This window comes from Pseudophryne corroboree, chromosome 5 (assembly GCF_028390025.1).
Source record: "Pseudophryne corroboree isolate aPseCor3 chromosome 5, aPseCor3.hap2, whole genome shotgun sequence".
NCBI lineage: Eukaryota > Metazoa > Chordata > Amphibia > Anura > Myobatrachidae > Pseudophryne > Pseudophryne corroboree.
Window position 1 is genome coordinate 357,260,955 of NC_086448.1, and position 20,736 is coordinate 357,281,690.

Below are 20,736 nucleotides of genomic sequence, written 5' to 3' on the forward strand. Positions count from 1 at the left end.
TCTCCTTGGGGAATTGTGATATCTCTGAATGCACAGTTGTTTCTTCTTGTGCTTTAACTAGCTTTATTTTTTTTATTTTTTTTCGAGAGGGAGGAGGGCTTCCATATTCATTAGAAGCTGAACCACCAGTCATGAACATAGGCCAAGGCCTTAGCCTTTCCTTAACATCTCGTGTTGTGAATGGCATATTGCCAATTTTACGTTTCTAATCAGATAATTTCTCTTTATTTTGGTTATTAATGCCCATTATGACATTGGGCATCAGCCTGAGCAGACAACGTTGATGGAAATGCATTGTCAATGTCATGACTGGTGGCAGCAGCAGCTTCAGCACTAGTACTAGGAACTGGAAGTGGTTCCTAATCTTTCATTATTTTTTCCTCCAGATGTTTGTTCTCCATTTCACAGGACAGCACCCCTTTATTATTACAGCACACAGAACAGTGCCCCTTTATTTTCACAGCACCCCTGTATTCTTACAGTATACAGAACAGGAACAGCACCCCTGTATTTTAACAACACCCGTGTATTTTTGCAGCATACAGGACAGGGCCAGTGTACATTTATTTTAACAACACCCCTGTATTTTTACAACATGCAGGACAGGACCAGCCCCCTGTATTTTAACAACAACCCTGTATTTTTAAAGCATACAGGACAGGACCAGCACCCCTGTATTTTAACAACACCCCCGTATTTCTACATCATACAGGACAGGGCCAGTGTACCTTTATTTTAACAACACCCCTGTATTTTTACAGCATGCAAGAAAGGGACACAGCACCCCTGTATTTTCACAGCATACAGGACAGGACCAGCATGCCTGAATTTTAACAACACCCCTGTATTTTTAAAGCATACAAGACAGGGACACAGCATCCCTGTATTTTAACAACACCCCTGTATTTTTACAGCATACAAGAAAGGGACACAGCACCCCTGTATTTTTACAGCATATAGGACAGGGCCAGTGTACCTTTATTTTAACAACACCCCTGTATTTTTAAAGCATACAAGACAGGGACACAGCATCCTTGTATTTTAACAACACCCCTGTATTTTTACAGCATACAAGACAGGGACGCAGCACCCCAGTATTTTTACAGGACAGGATCAGCACCCCTGTATTTTAACAACACTCCTGTATTTTTACAGCATACAAGACAGGGCCAGTGTATCTTTATTTATACAACACCCCTGTATTTTTTTACAGAATACAGGACAGTGCCCCTGTACAGCATAGGACAGCAACACCCATATACAGAACCAACAGCACAGGACACCACCCCTAACAGCACACAGGACAGCCCCCCAGAAGAGCACACACTGACCCCACCTGATGCCACCACCCACAGAGAGACAGAGGTCTGTCTCCCTCACTCTCCAAGTCCGGAGTGCAAATGGCGGCAACACGTGGCTCCTTAAAATGGAATCCAAAACCCGCGAGAATCCAACAGTGGGATGATGACGTTTTGCCTCGTTTTGGGATCTGAGTCTGGCAGGAAGTCCTGAGACGGACTCTGTTCCCGGCTCGGATCGTGAAGTTTGGGGGGCTCATCTCTAGTATTAAATAATAATAATAATGTTTTCTGGGTGAATTAATAAAACAATAGTTGGAGATTAACAAGGGGTTTCTATTTCCATTTCTGATCAATATCCATAGAATTCCTAAAACAACGCAGAAATCCAAATGGGTCTCACAGACCCATTGTCCGTTTTGTGTCACAAAATTTGGAGTCACTACTGGAGGGTTAACATCTCATGGCTATTAGTTTTATTAAACTGAAGATCCAGCCTGGTCTAACTACAGAAATATCTGACAGTTTGCTTTTTGTATCTCCATTTCTTCCTACTGCTTTCACCAGTTTCCTACCAACTGACTAGTATAAACATTTTGTTCTAATGACTGCGTTTGAATTAATACATTTAAATATATGCAGTGTTCAAATGCATATCAGCAGAAATAAAGTTTTTACCTCATAAAGAAGAAATGACGGTGTGCATTTGCTTAATGCAATAATTCCAATATTTTAATTGGTAAAAATGAGCATTCTGCTATGTGCTGTCCTTACAGCTGCTAAAACCAGATCACTTTACCTAATTGAGTATGTGCCACTATATATGTCTGTTGTGAGAGGCAGAGAGGTTCCTGCATTAGGAGGAGGTGCAGGCCCTGACATGCCATATGGAGCATTATGGGGTTGCTCCAAGGTAGGTAGCTCTTAGCTTAGATATATTCAAGTAAGAAACCATTATCATGTGGCTCCTTGCTGGTTACTCATAGACCCAGACTGGGGTAATGGAGGTGTAGGGTGTGGTGCCCATGGACTGGCTGAGCTGGATGGCTTTAGTGTGGCATACCTTTACATTCTATTAACACTTATCACTTACTAATTTCTTTAACACTATTTCTCCATTTTAATTACATCTAATTTTTGTAACACTTTCTTTATAGCTTTGGCTTCCTAACACTAATTTATTAACACTATAGTTTTTTCACTGGTATGCTGCCCTGGGCTTTCTGGCTTATGCTGATTTTTTGGGGTGCCACACCCTGCACCTAGATATAGCGCTAGGGACCCCAAACATACAGAAAGTCCTTGACGCGGCTTTGGGGCTTATTAATACATTTGCGCAAATATATGTAACCGAGATCTCTGAATTCTAATATTGTGTGGGATTTAAATCTGGTTACTGTTATCATTCAGGGTGCTGGGGGAAACAAAATGCCTTTTTTTCTCACTTTATTACCTCTTCGTTATTTGTAGTAAGGTATATTTTGTTGCCCTTTGTAGCCATAGACCAGAAACAATTTCCAGTTATAATGAAAACAAATGGGCCGGAGTGTAACCAGTATCAGACTTTATAGTCCTATTTCTTGCAGAATATGAGAGGACAGTTTAGGAATCAACTGAAGGGTTATTCCTCCTCAATTGATCCTATGTGACTAGTTTTGAAACCTTCTGTCATTAGAATTGAATAGACATAGCTACTGTCACGAAAAAAAAGATACTTAGATTCCTATGCAGGGAATTATTATTGACCACTAGTTAACCTTGTCAGTTTGATGTGTTCCAGATGGTTTACAGTTGCTCTCTAAAGAGCAGTAAAGCATTCCTATTTTTACTGGCAATTAATTAGATTAAAACAGAATACAGTGCCTGAAAAAATGTAAGGGATCTATTTATAACACAGTGGTTTCCAATCCCATTTGCTATTAACAAAATCCCACTTTAAATCCCAGTGCAAAAATCATTGATGAATCGTACCTCATTAAACTAACACCAATGCTTCATGCAGAACAGCAGCAAAAGTCCAATGTTGCAAGGAAATACAAGGAGACAGAAAATAAAATAGCAATATGAAATCTGATTATGTAGCCTTTTTTTTTTAATAAACTATACACAAAATAGGCTGTTTCATCCCCACCCCTTTTATATTTTTTCTTTGTCTGCAGCACAATAAGACTCTAGGCACCATGGCTTACAGTTAGTCCTCCTTTAGTGTTTTATGCCAGCGTTACATTAACCATTTTAAGAGTGGCTGTTCTGTTCGGTCAATCTACAGTACATACAAACGTTAAGTTTGTATACTAATTGCGCATAGGCAGCATCTCCCCAGCGTCCACGCAGTCTGCTGGCAAGCACCTATTTCAGCAATTTATTAATATTTTCAATTGCACGGGCTCAGCAACACAGAACACATGCAGTATGGTTGTGTGCCTCCTGTTTCAGCATCAATAACACCTCTGTATGACAACTGTGCATAGGCTCTGCGAATAGACGTCCATGCAGTACGTCGTCACACCCTACTTGGCAAATGATCACAATTTATAGCATAATTTAGCAATCTAACAATCTCCTTAAAGAATGTGGGTTCTGGAAGCATTTGACAGATTCAAATAACGGGTTCAGTATGATTTGCCGGGAGCCTGGATGCAGGCCATCAGTATACAGACAATAGCATCCCGGCCGCCAGTATGCCAGCAGCTGCACTCACCACAGGTTCTATTCCCACTCTATGGGTGTCATGGTCACACAAGTGGGAATAGTCCTGATTGGCCAGTATTCCGGCTGCCGGCATTGCCAGCTATCAGGATTCCGGCGTCAGTATCCTCATTGCCAGGATCCCGACAGCCGGCAACTTAAACGTATACCCTGTCCGCAGGGTAATGGTGAGAAATATCTAGAGACTACAGGGAAAAATACATCTGTGACGGACCCTCAGTTTCAGCCTTGAACACCAGCTGCAAACACCTTTTATCACTAGAATATCACACCTTTGGTCAGCTGAGGCCCTGCTGATTGGCTCATTCGATAACTAATGCGGGGACCTCCCCTGAAATGCTCTTATAACTTATAACTCACATTCACATATTTGGGCATATCGTCCCCCGCAAAAGGATGATCTAAAATATGGGATGTCCATATTTTTCTCTGCTTTTTTAACAACGATATGAATATAAATACCATGTGTTTGTGACATTGGATTTTGGATAGGTTTTATATCTTGAAAATGATGCTTCTGAGAAATATAAAAACACAGATTCATATCCCCATTTAATAAAACATAATTCCAGCTATCTAAATATTGAGATTCGTCCCTGATAGCTCTGAACCTCACACATATGTTATTTGTTCTTTGTAGCCTGCAATTATACGTAATGGTCACCAGCATTGTTCAGTGTCATTTGTAACCTGACGCTTGTATGTATAGTATGTTGTCATAAATAAAATGTCTTTTTTTTTTTAAAAAGAAGACACAAACTAGACTAGTAACTGATAAATCTGTATAATTTTTATTTCAAGCATAATAATGCAAAATAAATGTTTTTCAGTTCACAAATTATTTTCATAGTGCTATGTAATTACCTATTTAAAAGTATTTCACAAAATATGCACTTTTTTAGGAAAGTAATAAATAAAAGTTAAATAAGACTTAAGTATATTCTGTTAAACATTATAAAAAAGCCTGATGTACAGTTTTACATTTGCACCATACTGTATATACAAATTATAGTCAAATTCAACTTTATACACCATATACAACGTTTAGTCAAATGCATTAAAATTGGTAACAAATTTGAAGTTAACATAAGTAAAGGCTTCATGAAGGTTTTTGCTAACAGTATTTGAATGAATGCAGTTTAAAGGCAAGCTTTAATATCGATCTCTCTTGGGTTGGTGAGAAGATCATTCAAAACTCAAAACCTCTGGGATTGCAGTTACTGACTGGTCCTCATAGCACCTCCTGGCCAGTAGGAGCACATTCCTGTTTTCATTTGGTACTGTTGATGAACCATGAAACTTCAGTATAAAGGGCTGCACGGACCAGACCCACGGCTCCAGTTATTGTCATGCTATGTAGGGTACATTTTTCACCATATCTGATGGTGCTGCATTATTATGAAACTAAATTGCACTTTGCCATCTGTTCTACTAGTCACAGGCATAGCTTTCCCTTTATTTATATGCATTAATATAAAACATAGCTGCAGACCAAAGGTTCATACTCACTAGACGACGTCGCTCTATGAGAGACGTCGCCTAGTGTTTCCCGGGCCGGGTGGTCGGCGGCCGCCTGAGCTCATATCGCTCAGTGACATCACGCAGCCGATAGCTGTGCATGCAGCTTCTGGACGACAGTCCAGATCGAGCTTGCATGCACTGCCGACAGCGACGATCGTTGCAGACCGGCGGGGCAGCGTATCGATCATCGCTGGTGGCATACACACTTGCCGATAAAATTAGCGATGTCACTCAGGAAGGGGGAAAATAAGCAACGTTGCTCATTTTATCGGCAAGTGTGCATGGGCCTTAACAAAAATGCCATACAAGAGGTCATCAAAACAATACTAATTATGTTTTGGGTTTTTTTCTATTACCTAAATGGAACTATTTAGTTGTTATACTGTATATTTAATTATATGTAACATTAAACAAACACGGTGAGGTTTTTCCATTAATGTTTAGGATGTATCTATAAATCTATATTGCAACACAGCGGTGCATCATAAAAGAATATGGGGAACATGTAGAATTTCTAATTACAGAATATCTTAGTTGTTTTCATCTAACACAGTACTGTATATGACAGACTTTGACAGCCATCATAGTTCAGTTTGGGCCAAGTGCTTTTTTATAAAGTATCCAACCAATTTTTGGGGTCTTTGCTGAAACTCGGCCAGAACATCGTGTGAGCTGGTGATTTGGTCTCCTTCCAAACGATTCAAAATTGTAACACAAACAACCGCAGCTAAAAGATAAAATGATATCAGTTATATACAGCAGCAAATCAAGAGCAATAGATACGTGGGCAGAGATAAATGTCATTTGGTTATTGATATTTTGTTTGTTTATTGTTTCATTTAGAACAATCCAAAATGACTGCTTCCTGCAGTGCTTGAAGCTGAGTTTTAAGGGTAGAAATACACAGATTATAAGTATGTTAGCATGAGAGAGTGTATAATTAAAGGGACAGTTACTATAAAACAAATTACAATTACGTTTCCTAAGATTTAATAACCGTAAGATAAATTCAGTTGCATTACAGATCTCACCCTGCAGCTTCCAAGACTGATGGCGAGTAGTATGTATGCCTGGTGTGTGTTTTCGCACCTCACATGTTCTGTAATGAAGTGTACCCAAGTACAGGCAATGCAGATAGTATGCATTTCAGTTGCAGCTCCACTTCAGTTAGTAGCAGTACTGGGCTCAAATAAGGCATTTTCACATATGCAAAGTTCAGTAAAGGTGTCATGGAACTGGGTGTATCAGTACAAATACACCTGTGGTGAGTCCAGGAGATCAAGGCGATTGCCCGCAGTCACACATACACATTCTCCTTCAGGCATCCGTGACCTCCCTATCTCCTCCGCAAGGCCTGGCTCTCAGCTGGACCCGGGTTGGAGAGAGGAAGGTCGGGTTTCCCTGCAATGACAGGTGCTATACATTTCCCTGCATCCTGCTCTTGTGCAGGCTGTGTGTGGGATGTTGAGAAACTTACAGTAAGTCTTTGCAGTTGGAACCCTGCTCTTGGCAGTAACCGCGAAAGGCTATAGAACTGGAGGTGCACCATTGTTTCTCTTTTAAATGTTACCCAACAGTGAAACACTTCAGATACATCACTAAGAAGTTGGTAATAGTGCAATATCATGCTATGGCTGTATCTATACCTTGGATGTTAATTTCCAGATATACTGAAATGTGTAATTCCACATGTAAAAATGCACCTGTTCACAAGTATGTTTGCATATATGCACCAGTCTCATTTTTTCGCGTTCAGTATGATTTACTGACAGACACAATACCGATGGTCAAAATACCGACATTCATTGTGCCGAGATGTTCAAAATGGCAACATAGAATACCGACGTTTGAAATGCCGACATCGTCAAAATACCGCAATGAGTTTTTCTTGGGATTTTTTGTGTCGACATAGGTCAACATGTACACCGTCTTTGTGTACCGCTGCGCTTGCCATGCTTTGGGCACACTATATTTCTCCTCCAGGTCCATTGGGGTAGTAAAGTATGAACAAGTCTGTTTTGGGGCAAAAATTCCTTAAAAACGCATGTCAGCATTTTGACATGTCGGTATTATGACTGTCGGCATTTTGAACATGTCAGCATAATGAATGTCGGTATTTTGACCGTGTCGTTGTTTTGACTGTCAGTCAATGGCTATCGGGATTATGACCATCAGTATTGTGTCCGTCAGTAAATCAACTGCTATGCCATTTTTACATATACAGATGTGTCCGCATACATATTGATGCAGTCGTACCTGACAGCCCTTTTCAGCGCGCCAGGTTCTGTGTGACTATGTAAGCATTGTGTGCCTTTTCTTTGCATATGTTTTTCCCCCGAAAATGCATCTTAGCAATTTACTGCAACTAGGAGACAGCCACTTCTATATCTGTACTATTTATGAAGTGCTACTGCTTTATTCCATGCCAAGTTCCCTTGTGTTGTTCTGTTAATACAGACTCACGCAGACATACAAGTGCTGTATATGAAATGAATCAGCACAGCCTCATGGTGCATCCTAGCTGCATCACTGCTACGGTGCATTTTCTGGTAAAAAAGATGCCAAAAAGAAGCTTGTTGCTAGCAGAGTCACACAGGACCTGACAGATGACTTGTGCCAGGCACCTCATGCCTCATGGTGTATTGAAGTTATTTATATTATGACACATCTGTAATACCCCTTTCACACTGCACAAATAACCTGGTATATTGCCGTGTCGACGCGGGTCGCTGTGCAGTGTGAAATGGGTCAGTAATAAATTCCCAGGTAGCCTGACCCGGTAATTTAACCCGGGAATAAAGAAGGGTTATTCCCGGGTTAATACCGGGTCAGATGCAGTGTGAACAGGTTGCTGGTTCGATGCGACCCGGGACTCGTTCACAGCATAGGGAGAGGCGGTGTGGAGATGATGTCATCTCCCAACACCACCCTTCGAACCCGCCCCCGATGCCGGCTCCTCCCCCGCCCGCGATGGCAACTCAACCCGGCATATTGCCGGGTCGGGAAGCAATGTGAAAGGGTCCAATGCCGGGTCCCGCCCGGGAAGGACCCGTTTCCAATTTGCAGGTGGGACCCGGCATTATGATGTGAAAGCGGTATAACTCCAAATCAGGTTGTGCACTCTTAATTAGTACCTCCTGTAGCGATATTGGACCATATATCTTGTTTTGATGCATTCCTAATTTTTTTTATTGCATTTTAATGTTCTGTAAAAGCATGACATGGCAGGGAAGTCCTATAGAAAGTGTACCTTTCAGTCCACTGATATTACACATTGCAGCAAACACTGAGGACTCCATCTCAATGTTTCTAATTCCAGCATCATATGCTGCTTTCAGGTACTGCATTTTCTCCTCTTCTGTGTATAAGCAGATTGCACCATCAAGACGTCCTTGACCTTTGGAAGAAATATAAATAATAAATAACACAAAATATACATGTCTCAGCACATTCTAACATGCACATTTTTATTCCAATGATAATGTTCACCTTAATGTTTATGTTAGAATCTCAACAAAAACTGCTGGCAAAATATGTGGAATCCCACAGTATTGCTACGTTATCACTAGATGGCGCCTTAGTATCAAAGAGAAAAACATATATACAAGATTCAATTGGAAGAAATTAAAATATATCAGTTCAGTGGTTGCCATACTTTCTCAGTTCACGGCACCCAAGTTTCCCAGCAATTTTTCACGGCACCCTTAGGAATTTATAGAGTGCAAGAAAAAAACATCAGTGATGTTGATGCTCATAAGGTACCAGAGAAACATCCGCACTTTGTGACCATTGTGGCTAATTGAATACCATCCTTACTGGTAGATTTACTAAAGCTTCTAAAACAGACAAGTGGTTGGGTTGCCCATAGCAACCAATCAGACTGTGATTATTGTTTCTAGAATGCAACAGAGAAATGATACCAAGAATCTGATTGATTGCTATGGTCATTCACCACTTGTCTGGTTTAGAAGCTTTAGTAAATCTTCCCCTTAGAATCAGACTTCAGTGAGTCTCAGAAGAAAGATGTGTGAAAGAAGTAGTATAAAAGAGACAAAGTACAGGCTGTTTAAATGGCCATGTGCATCATATCTAAGGACACAGCCTATAATTTTGGAACAGCTGCAGTAGTCTATTATAACTACTACATTCAGGTGCCAACAGGGCCCCCGAGGCAAGAGGGGGGGGGGGGGCAGGTATCTGGATGGGTCCGAGTCTGCCGCTGTACCCCTCCCCTCTATTGCCTGTCTTCCCCCAACCCAGCACAGCTGCAGTGGGGCCAGAGATGCTGCTGGCAGTCTCTGCTTGTGCAGGTGATGGAAGCAATCACAATGATCGCGTCATGCGTGCGTGTGTGTGCGCCGTGCCCCCCCCCTGATTTGCCCATGGCTGCGGTACTACAAATACCTATTCCTCCTTCTTTCCTAAGGGACATGGCCACATCCACCCCCCCCCCCAAAAAAAAAGAATAAAATAAATTATTGGGGCCCAGGCCAGCTCTCTACAGCTCTAGCGAATCCACGTCTTCCCACCTGCGCTGGCGAAAACACGGGCCGTTTTTCGCCTATTTTGAGGCATTTTTCGCCAAAAGGTGTAACGGCATTGTCAAAAATTTCCCTAAAAAAAATTATGAAAACTGTCCCAATTGAATGGGCTTTGGGGCGAAATCAATAGCTCCAAAATTACCATAGCTAATTGCATTCCCTCCATGTTAGAATATTATTATTATTATTCATTTCTGCAGAGGGGTACACTGTGTTCCACAGGGAATACATCGGGGTATAGAGTTGGATCTTGATCCGAGGCCCCAACAGGCTAAAGCTTTGACTGTTCTCAGGATGCATTGCACCGCCTCCTCTATAACCCCGCCTTCGGACACTGGAGCACAGTTTGTAAGTTGGTGCCTGCAGAGCAGGTCACTTAACAGGTGGGGCTGCCCTAGGCAGCCCTGAAAAGAGCTTTTTAAGAAGACTTCAAGGGCCACAGCACTTTCTATGTCATTCTGGCATGGTGTGCTGCGGCTCCATCACCTCCCCAGCAGCGCCGCATACTCCTGCTGGCCTGGTTCCCAGGTACTTGCGGCAGAGGTGCTACGGTATCCAGGTACACCACCACTGACGCTTTCCAGGATTGCGTGGCTGCACATCAGGGAGGAGATAAGAGGGTGCCCCCAGGTGGGACCCGCTGGTAAAACACGGTCCGGTCGCGGTCCCAGGAGACGGACCGTGCCGCTGGCATGGACACTGTACTGCACAGGGACCACACTATATCCACCAGGGTAGGGAGCACAGGTCAGATTTTGAATAATCAGTTTTACAAAGGCTCACAGTACCCGGTGGTGAGGACCAGCATAGGGGATAAGGCGCTGACCTGTAGCTCCTCCCCCAGCTCCGGGCGCCATCTACTGTTGGTGTTCCCACCCTGGAGCTGCATTTCACTCTCCCTCACTCCCTGACAGAGATTTTGGCGCCATCTTTACAAGTAGCTGCGGCTGATCTCCGGGACTGCAGGGCATTGTCTCCTCTTTTGCAGGCACTTACAGTGGGGCAAAAAAGTATTTGGACAGCCACCGATTGTGCAAGTTGACCCGCTTAAAAAGATGAGAGAGGTCTGTAATTTCCATCACAGGTACACTTCAACTGTGAGAGACAGAATCTGAAAAAAAACCAAAACAGGAAATCACATTGTATGAGTTTTAAACAATTTACTTGTATATTCTTGTGGAAAATAAATATTTGGACACCTACCAAGCAGCAAGATTTCTGGCTCTTACAGTCCTGTTACTTCTTCTTTAAGAAGCTCTTCTATCCTCCACTCGTTACCTGTATTAATGGCACCTGTTTGAACTGGTTATCTGTATAAAAGACACCTGTCCACACCCTCAAACAGTCAGACTGCTACCTTTCCACCATGGCCAAGACCAGAGAGCTCTCTAAGGACACCAGGGACAAAATTGTAGAGCTGCACAAGGCTGGGATGAGCTACTCGACAATAGGCAAGCAGCTTGGTGAGAAGAGATCAAATGTTGGCGCAATTATTAAAAAATGGAAGAAATACAAGATCACTGACAATCTCCCTAGACCTGGGGCTCCATGCAAAATCTTACCTCGTGGGGTATCAATGATCTTGAGAACGGTGAGGAATCATCATAGAACTACACAGGGGGACCTGGTCAATGATCTCAAGAGAGCTGGGACCACAGTCACAAAGGTTACCATTAGTAACACACTACGTCGTCATGGATTGAAATCCTGCAGCGCCCGAAAGGTCCCACTGCTTAAGCCAGCACATGTCCAGACCTGTCTAAAGTTTGCCAGTGACCATCTGGATGATCCAGAGGAGGACTGGGAGAATGTAATGTGGTCAGATGAGAGCAAAATCTAACTTTTTGGTATAAACTCCATTCGCCCTGTTTGGAGGGAGAAGAATGATGAATGGCATCCCAAGAACACCATACCCACTGTGAAGCATGGGGGTGGAAACATCATGCTTTGGGGCTGCTTTTCTATAAAGGGGACAGGACGTCTGATCCGTATTAAGGAGAGGATGAATGGGGCCATGTATCGTGAGATTTTGGGCAAAAACCTCCTTCCCTCAGTAAAAGCACTGAAGATGGAACGTGGCTGGGTCTTCCAGCATGACAATGACCCCAAACACACCGCTCGGGCAACTAAGGAGTTGCTCCGTAAGAAGCATTTCAAGGCACTGGAGTGGCCTAGCCAGTCTCCAGACCTCAACCCAATAGAAAATCAGTGGAGGGAGCTGAAAGCCCATGTTGCCCGGCGACAGCCCCAAAACATGACAGATCTAGAGAAGATCTGCATGGAAGAGTGGGCCAATATACCTGCTACAGTGTGTGCAAACCTGGTCAAGAACTACAGGAAACGTTTGACCTCTGTAATTGCCAACCGAGGTTATATTACAAAGTGTCGATTTAAACTTTTTGATTGTCCAAATATTTATTTTCCGCAAGAATGTACAAATAAATTATTTAAAAATCATACAATGTGATTTCCTAGTTTTTTTCTTCAGATTCTGTCTCTCACAGTTGAAGTGTACCTATGATACAAATTACAGACCTCTCTCATCTTTTTAAATGGGTCAACTTGCACTATCGGTGGCTGACCAAATACTTTTTTGACCCACTGTAAGCATTCAACATGTCATTTTAGACAGTGTTAGTTAAGAACAAGTGTACTTCTCCCTGAATATTTAGTACAAGTATACTGTGATATACATCCAGTATCTACTGTGCATTGTTTTATATATATATATATATATATATATATATATATACACACACATATTTATATGTAGTTTTACTTGTCCAGTGCAGTTTTATTGTTTATCTGTAATAACTTCTGCATTGTACCTGTGACTGAGTGTGCCTGTAGCTGCTGTGTGGATTTCTTCCTAGTGTATCACACTTATTGCTATCACTATATTCTGTATCCTGGGGGGCTAGGTGCGTCAGGGTTTCATATATATATATATATTAGTGATGAGAGGGTTCGGTTTTACTCGGTTTTACTCAGTTCTCAAAACGGCATCTTATTGGCTCACGGATGTCACGTGTTTTGGATAGCCAATAAGATGCCGTTTTGAGAACCGAGTAAAACCGAGTAAAACCGAACCCGCTCATCACTAATATATATATATATATATATATATTTTAGTCACCTCATACCGCTTTAATTCTCTGTTTGTCTCCTGTATTTACTGTCACATAAGTCAGGGGGTTATTTGCAGGTATTGTGTTTGTCTAGCTATATTGTACAGTTACGCTCTAAGGCTACATTCCCTATTATGTCTGCCACACAGGGCGGGAAATCCGCGGAAGCTTCTGCATCATGCAGTGCTTGAACCAAGGATTTACTTGAGGGGGAAGTTTAGCTGATGGTTCAGGCACTGGGTTCCATACATCTCCCAGTCAGCCCGCAGCACCTGTGGCCAATCAGGAACCACCTTGGGCAGCATTCTTAAGTATGCTGAATATGCTTGTGACATGTCTTACGCCCCCTGTGAGACCTCCTGTGCCATTGCAGCCACATATTGTCCCTGTAGTTAATTCGCCCTGGCGGACACTCTGTCTACCCAGATACAACAATTAAATCAATCTTTGGTTAGACAAAAGTCTACCCCACGCCCCTCTGGGGTCAAGGGGTCATCTAAGTAGGCTGCTTCCTCCTCACAATCCACTAATATTTCAGATAACACTTCTGATGAGGATGTAGAATATACTGATCCGTTAGACACTGATACAGTTGCTTCTGGCAAGGAATCTACAACTCGGGTTGATGTTTCTGACCTATTGGAGGCTATTAAGCTGATTCTACAGATTGATGATGAGATAGATCCCACTACTGCGTCTAAAAAACCTGATAAATTCAAATATCAGAAGGTTACTAAAGTAGTCTTACCACATTCTGACCAGTTAACTGACATATGTCAGGAATCCAGGTCGTCTCCAGGAAAGAAATTTTCCCTGTCTAAAAAGATGCTAGCTCGTTATCCTATCCCTGCGGAGTTGAGTAACAAGTGGGAAACTCCACCGCCGGTGGACTCTCATGACGCCCGTCTTGTGGTGTCATCTACTCTGCCTGTCACCACTGTCACCTCACTGAAGGAACCAACGGATAAGCGTGTGCAGGGATGCCTGAGGTCTATTTACTCTCTTACCTGTGCTGTACATAGACCCACTATAGCAGCCTCCTGGGCCGCAAAAGGAATTGAAGCATGGGTTCAGGCATTACAGGATAAGCTGCCTCAGGATATTTCTGACACGGATAGACAATATCTGTCTCCTATTACCACAGCCTCCCACTATATTCAGGAGGCGTCCTCTGAGACAGGTGTAATGGCGACCAAGGCATCTACTACGTCTATACTGGCTCGCCGAAGTCTGTGGTTGAGTTCCTGGAAGGTGGACCTAGACTCCAAAAAGACCTTGGAGGTGCTCCCTTTTAAGGGAGACATCCTTTTTGGGGAGGATATGAATAAGATTGTGACTGACTTGGCGACTGCTAAGACTGCATTTCGCCCAAGTATTAATCCTTCTGCACCGAAGGCAAAGAGTACCACTTTTCGTTCCTTTCGACCTCCAGGGAAAGCAAAGGGTCAGGCGTACCCGAGACAGGCTCGTACTTCCAAATCCACTAAGCCCAAACCTAAACAATTCTGGGCCACCCATCAGTCTGCATCCACCAAGACAAGCCTGCTGCATGACGGGGCGGGCCTCCCTCTGGGGGACCCCAATATGGGAGGCCGACTTCTGCAGTTCGCCCAGGCCTTGTTAAAGACCACTTCGGATGCCTGGGTGCGGGAAGTTGTCTCTCACGGGTATGCAATCTCTTTCAAGAGATGTTCCCCTCACCAGTTCTGCTCGATGGTTATCCCTTCCAATCCGTTGAAAGCGCAAGTTCTACACTTGGTCGTGCAATCCTTCCTGGACACGGGAGTGGTAGTGCCGGTACCTCTGTCCCAGAGAGGCAGGGGATACTATTCCAGTATGCTCAATTTCATTCCCGCCCTCTGTAGAGGTTAATCCTTTCCAAGTGGGATGGCCTGCCCCATCGGTTCAGGTCTCAAATAATTTCCTTGACTCCGGAGGTTCGTCTGTCACTGAGCTGCTGGATACAGGACCAACAGTTGAGCTGGGGTCGTCCTTTCAGGATCTCCAACTTGGTCCAACTGACAATGGACGCTAGTTGGGGCATGGTGTTGGAGCAACACTCTCTCCAGGGTCGGTGGACCAAGGAGGAATCTCTCCTCCCGATAAACATTCTGGAATTGCGGGCAGTGATCATAGCTTTGACTCTTGCCCTGCCTTTGATACGGGGGAAATGGTTCTAAATTGCACACCCTCCAGTAATGAAAGGTGCTATGCTGCTGAGAATAAAGTAGTATACACAGACAAAGGGGGTGCAGATGCACTAAACGATCATTACAGTATAATAAAATATGTCATAAGAGGTTGTTGGTATATCATTGGCCAATGATATCGGACTGCCCACCAATCGTCCAGGTCACCTCTTGTCGGGCCCCGGTTATCTACCTAAGGTGGTGTCATCTTTTCATCTTAACCAAGAGATTGTGGTTCCGGCTTTTATCTCTTCTGGTTTGTCTCCCAAAGAACGGTCTTTGGATGTGGTACGGGCTCTCCGTATTTAAGTGGAGAGGACTGCCTCTATCAGGAGGTCAGATACCCTTTTTGTACTTTTTTGGTTTTCACAAACGTGGCTGGCCCGCGAATAAGCAAACCTTGGCCAGATGGATTAGAATGGTGATTGCACAAGCCTATGCGCAGGCTGGTCTCCCAGTTCCCGCTGCTATCAAAGCCCATTTTACTCGGTCTGTTGGACAACGTCAGCTGAACAATTGTGCAAGTCGGCTATGTGGTCCTCAGTGAACACGTTCATTAGGTTCTATGTCTTTGATACTTCTGCCTCCCAGGGTTCATCCTTTGGAGGCTGGGATCTTGTGCCCGCTATGGTGCACCCCCTCCCATGAGCAACTGCTTTAGGACCCCCCCCCCCCCCCGATGTATTCCCTGTGGAACACAGTGTACGCCGCTGCAGAAAAGGAGATTTATGGTAGACTTACCATAGTTAAATCTCTTTCTGCGAGGTACACTGGGTTCCACAGGGCGCCCACCCTGACGCACTTAGCTTATTTGGGTTTGTATGGCATTAGCCGCTGGTCCCTTCTCCTGTCATGAGATTGTGGTTCTATGTGACTAACATTTGCCATCTCTTTTACCTGCTACTGCATTGGACTGGTTAACGAAACTTAGCTCCAGTGTCCGAAGGCGGGGTTATAGAGGAGGCGGTGCAATGCATCCTGGGAACAGTCAAAGCTTTAGCCTTTTGGTGCCTCGGATCAAGATCCAACTCTACACCCCGATGTATTCCCTGTGGAACCCAGTGTACGTCGCAGAAAGAGATTTAACTATGGTAAGTCTACCATCAATCTCCTTATTTGCCTTATTTACTTGTATAGCACCAGCATATTCCATTGCATTTTATAACTGGGAACAAAACAGTAATAAAACAAGACAGACAAAAAGGTAAGATGACCCTGCTCGCAAGCTTAAATAAAAGAATATAAAAAAATTCATAAAGATTAATACTTTTTAATCACTATTTCTATACAGTCAACCCTATTATTGCTTTTTAAATATTTTAAAAAATATATAAATTTAGTTTTTGTTAGCTTGTCCTATTGTTATTTTTAACTAAAATTAAATAAAATTTGAAGATTTAAATTATTGCTTTCCAACTATCGGAAAGTTGCAGGAACTGCGAACTTTGAAGATTAGCCAAGTTATTTTTAGTTTTGCATTAAGTGATCTGCATCACAGATAGATTTGATGTTAACCACAAATATTTAGGGTGGTGCACAGATTATAAATGTTAAATTCACTGTCCTGATATTTTTTGGGAAGTCAAAATAAAGATTGACAAAAATGGTACTCAAAATCTTTTTAACACTTGTTACTTCATTGTGTACAAACATTGCCATGAATATGGGGGGTCATTCCAAGTTGATCGTAGCTGTGTTAAATTTAGCACAGCTACGATCATGTTCCCAGACATGCGGGGGGATGCCCAGCACAGGGCTAGTCCGCCCCGCATGTCTGTCTGGCCTATTTCCCCCCCCCCCATTTCCCCCGCACAAATACAAAAGCATCGCGATGCGGCGATGCTTTTGTACTTGAGTAACTCCCGGCCAGCGCAGCTCCTGCAGCTGGCAGGGAGTTGCTCGTCACAGCGGCTGCGCGTGACGTCACGCTGCCGCTGCAACCCGCCCCCTGCACGGTCCGGCCACACCTGCGTTGGCCGGACCGCGCCCACAAAACGCCGGCCTTACACCGCCATGCCGCCCCCTCCCGCCCATCGACCGCCGCTGCCTGTCAATCAGGCAGAGGTGATCGCTAGGGAACGACGGCCTTCAGCCGTCCGGCATGCACCGGCGCACTGCAGCGCCGGTGCATGCGCAGTTCCGACCCGATCGCTACAACTGTAGCGAGTGATCGGGTCGGAATGGCCCACCATACTGCATAGAATGTTTCATTGTTGCAATTAACCATGGTAATATATAGAGATATAGGGCCATATGCAATTGCGGTCGAATTGCCGTAAATGTCGAAAAACGGGGCATTTTCGACACAAAAAAAATTTGACAATGCAATACAGTACTTTTCGACAAAAAAACGGACGTTTCAGATTCGACTTTTTGAAATTCGACAGTTGTCAAATTCGACATGTCTGCAATGGTAAAATTGTGGCTTTTCGAAATAAGTATATTCAATTGAAGAATGTCGATTCGACAACAGTGCTTTTCGACAGTAATTTCGTCAATTTCATTCCGACTCACTTTGCTGGCGGAATCTAATAAAAAAATTTAAAAACATGTTTTTTTTGGTGTTTTTTTTATTGCTAATAGCATATCTATTTATATTAGAAGGGATTATGTACTTGGTTTGTCTATTAGGAGGCACAAGTATTATTTATTTATTTTTTAAAAGAATATTTTTTTTTTAACTGACTAAAATAATATGGAGAGATCAGAGCATGGTTTTCAGTGGGAAGGGGTGGGAATGGTTTAAAATCAAGAAAAAAAATGCGTGGGGTCCCCCCTCCTAAGCATAACCAGCCTCGGGCTCTTTGAGCCGGTCCTGGTTGTAAAAATATGGGGGGGGGAAATGTCACGGGATCCCCCGTATTTTTACAACCAGCACCGGGCTCTGCGTCCGGTCCTGGTGCCAAAAATACGGGGGGACAAAAAGCGTAGGGATCCCCCATATTTTTAACACCAGCACCGGGCTCCACTAGTCAGAGAGATAATGCCACAGCCGGGGGACACTTTTATATCGGTCCCTGCGGCCCTGGCATTAAATCACTAATTAGTCACCCCTGGCCGGGGTACCCTTGAGGAGTGGGAACCCCTTACATCAAGGGGTCCCCCCCTCCAGCCACCCAAGGGCCAGGGGTGAAGCCCGAGGCTGTCCCCCCCATCCATGGGCTGCGGCCAGGGGTGACTAGTTGGGGATTTAATGCCACGGCCGCAGGGACCAGTATAAAAGTGTCCCCCGGCTGTGGCATTATCTCTGCAGCTAGTGGAGCCCGGTGCTGGTTGTAAAAATACGGTAGATCCCCTGTCAATTTTTCCCCCGTATTTTTACAACCAGGACCGGCTCAAAGAGCCCGAGGCTGATTATGCTTAGGAGGGGGTACTCCACGCATTTTTTTTCTGGGTTTTTTAAACACTTTTGTGCCGTCCAAAAAGTCAAATCCAGGACGCACATATCCGTCAATTGGTCCGTTTTTCGACAGCGGGACTGTCGAACCCGTTTTTTATTGAATATGTCAAATTCGGATCCCGGCGGCAAGGTGTCTGACTGTCGAATTGTGTCGAATTAAAAAACGGTCGAATTCCAGCCGGAATTCGACCGCAGTTGCATATACCCCATAGAGTGTGACAAATATCAATCACAATTTCTGTTGTGTTTCACTATAAAATGTACTGGTAGACAAACAACCTCCAGTCATATCAATTGACTAAAGGTAAGGTGCATTTAAAAAATAAAACTATTTTAAGTGCAATAGTGTGAAAGACTACAATGCACTTAAGATTTTTTAATGCCGCAGGATCGATTTATAATATGCAGTTTAATACTTTTGAATCCATTTTAGTACCCGTTCACTTTGTGTCCCTTTATATTCTTTAAAGTCAACCTTAAGCTTCAGCAAGTAACACATATGGCAGTGGTTCTCAAACTGTGTGCCATGGCAGCCTGGGGTGCCTCGGGGTACTTGCAGGGGTGCCCTGGGTTGGTGGTCAAGGACCAATTTAAATTATTTATAGTCAATGTGATAGGCAAAACCAGTGCTTGTGTCTTCCAGTCATAAAATATGTGGCCAAACAGAAGCAAATCCTGTCCCTCATCACATAACTGAACCTAAGGATGACATATAAAGAAGCAAATTATACTTACCGATAATTTCATTTCTTCGAGATACTTCATGGCAGCCATAACTACTGGGATTGTATCCCTATTCCTAACTTTAGACAGGGAGTTTTCCTAAACCACTAGGGCCCACCCACTATGGGTATATAACCGCACTCCACCCCTTCCTCCCTAGTCTTTTGAGTGTCTCCTACGACAAGTCTCTCTGAGAAACCCAATAAGGGAGGGATTTTTGTAGGCTGCCATGAAGTATCTCGAAGAAATGAAATTATCGGTAAGTATAATTTGCTTCTTTCTTCTACGCTACTTCATGGCAGCCATAACTACTGGGATATACCAACGCTCGTTATAGGGAGGACAATGTAATACACAGGAAGCCTTGTTTTGATGCTGAAAATAATACTTATTTATTGCAAAGCCCCTTGAAGGACCTGCTTCCCAAAGTGGGTGTCAACAATATCTAATGCATAATGAGTAGAGAATATATGCATTGAAGACCACGTGGCTGCCGCGCAAATGTCTTTCACCGACACGCGACCCTCCTTAGCCCAAGAAGTTGCCATGGCCCTAGTAGAGTGTGCCTTTAAACCTTCTGGAACTCTGCGACCACTTCTTTCATATACAAATGTCAAAAGCTCTGTAATCCACCTGGAAATGGTCTGCTTTGTAGGCCTTTCACCTTTCTTCACACCGGAGTGTAGCACGAACAGATGTTTTGTGTTACGGAACTGTTTAACTCTTTCCATATAGATTGAAACTGCCCTTATCAGATCTAAATTATGCATTGCTTCTTCCTCCTCATTCTGCGGATCCGGATAGAAAGATGGTAACACGATGTCCTGACTGAGGTGAAACTCCGACACAACTTTTGGCAGAAAATCTGGATTAGTTCTCAGACCAATTTTATCCGGGAAAAAGTTAAGATAAGGTTCTTCCGACCACAGAGCCTGTAATTCGCTAACTCTTCTGGCCGTTGTGATGGCTACCAGAAACACTACTTTCCAAGTTAAGAACTTCAACGAAATATCCTGCAGAGGCTCAAACGGAGGCAGCATCAAAGAATTGAGAACTAAATTTAAGTCCCAAGGAGCAAGAGTTGACCTAACTCGAGGTCTTATTCTTTTAATTGCCTGACAAAACTTTTTGACCAAGTCCTCCTCAGACAATCTCCGTTCCAACAGAATACTCAGAGCCGATATCTGAACCTTGATAGTGGACACTGCCAATCCTTTCTCAAAGCCT

General features: G+C 43.5%; 1 protein-coding gene across 3 annotated transcripts in view; it reads right to left on the reverse strand.

Annotated features, from left to right (window-relative positions):
* Positions 1 to 4,918: 4,918 nt before the first annotated feature.
* UPP1 (uridine phosphorylase 1) overlaps positions 4,919 to 20,736 on the reverse strand; it is a 65,836-nt gene continuing 50,018 nt past the window's right edge. For all 3 annotated transcript variants that reach the window (XM_063922643.1, XM_063922642.1, XM_063922644.1), the window contains 2 exons: positions 8,779 to 8,925; positions 4,919 to 6,255 (listed from right to left, as the gene is read on the reverse strand). In XM_063922643.1, the coding sequence (XP_063778713.1) occupies positions 6,110 to 6,255; positions 8,779 to 8,925 (293 nt within the window). In that variant the 3' untranslated portion in view covers positions 4,919 to 6,109. The remainder of the gene's footprint in view (positions 6,256 to 8,778; positions 8,926 to 20,736) is intronic.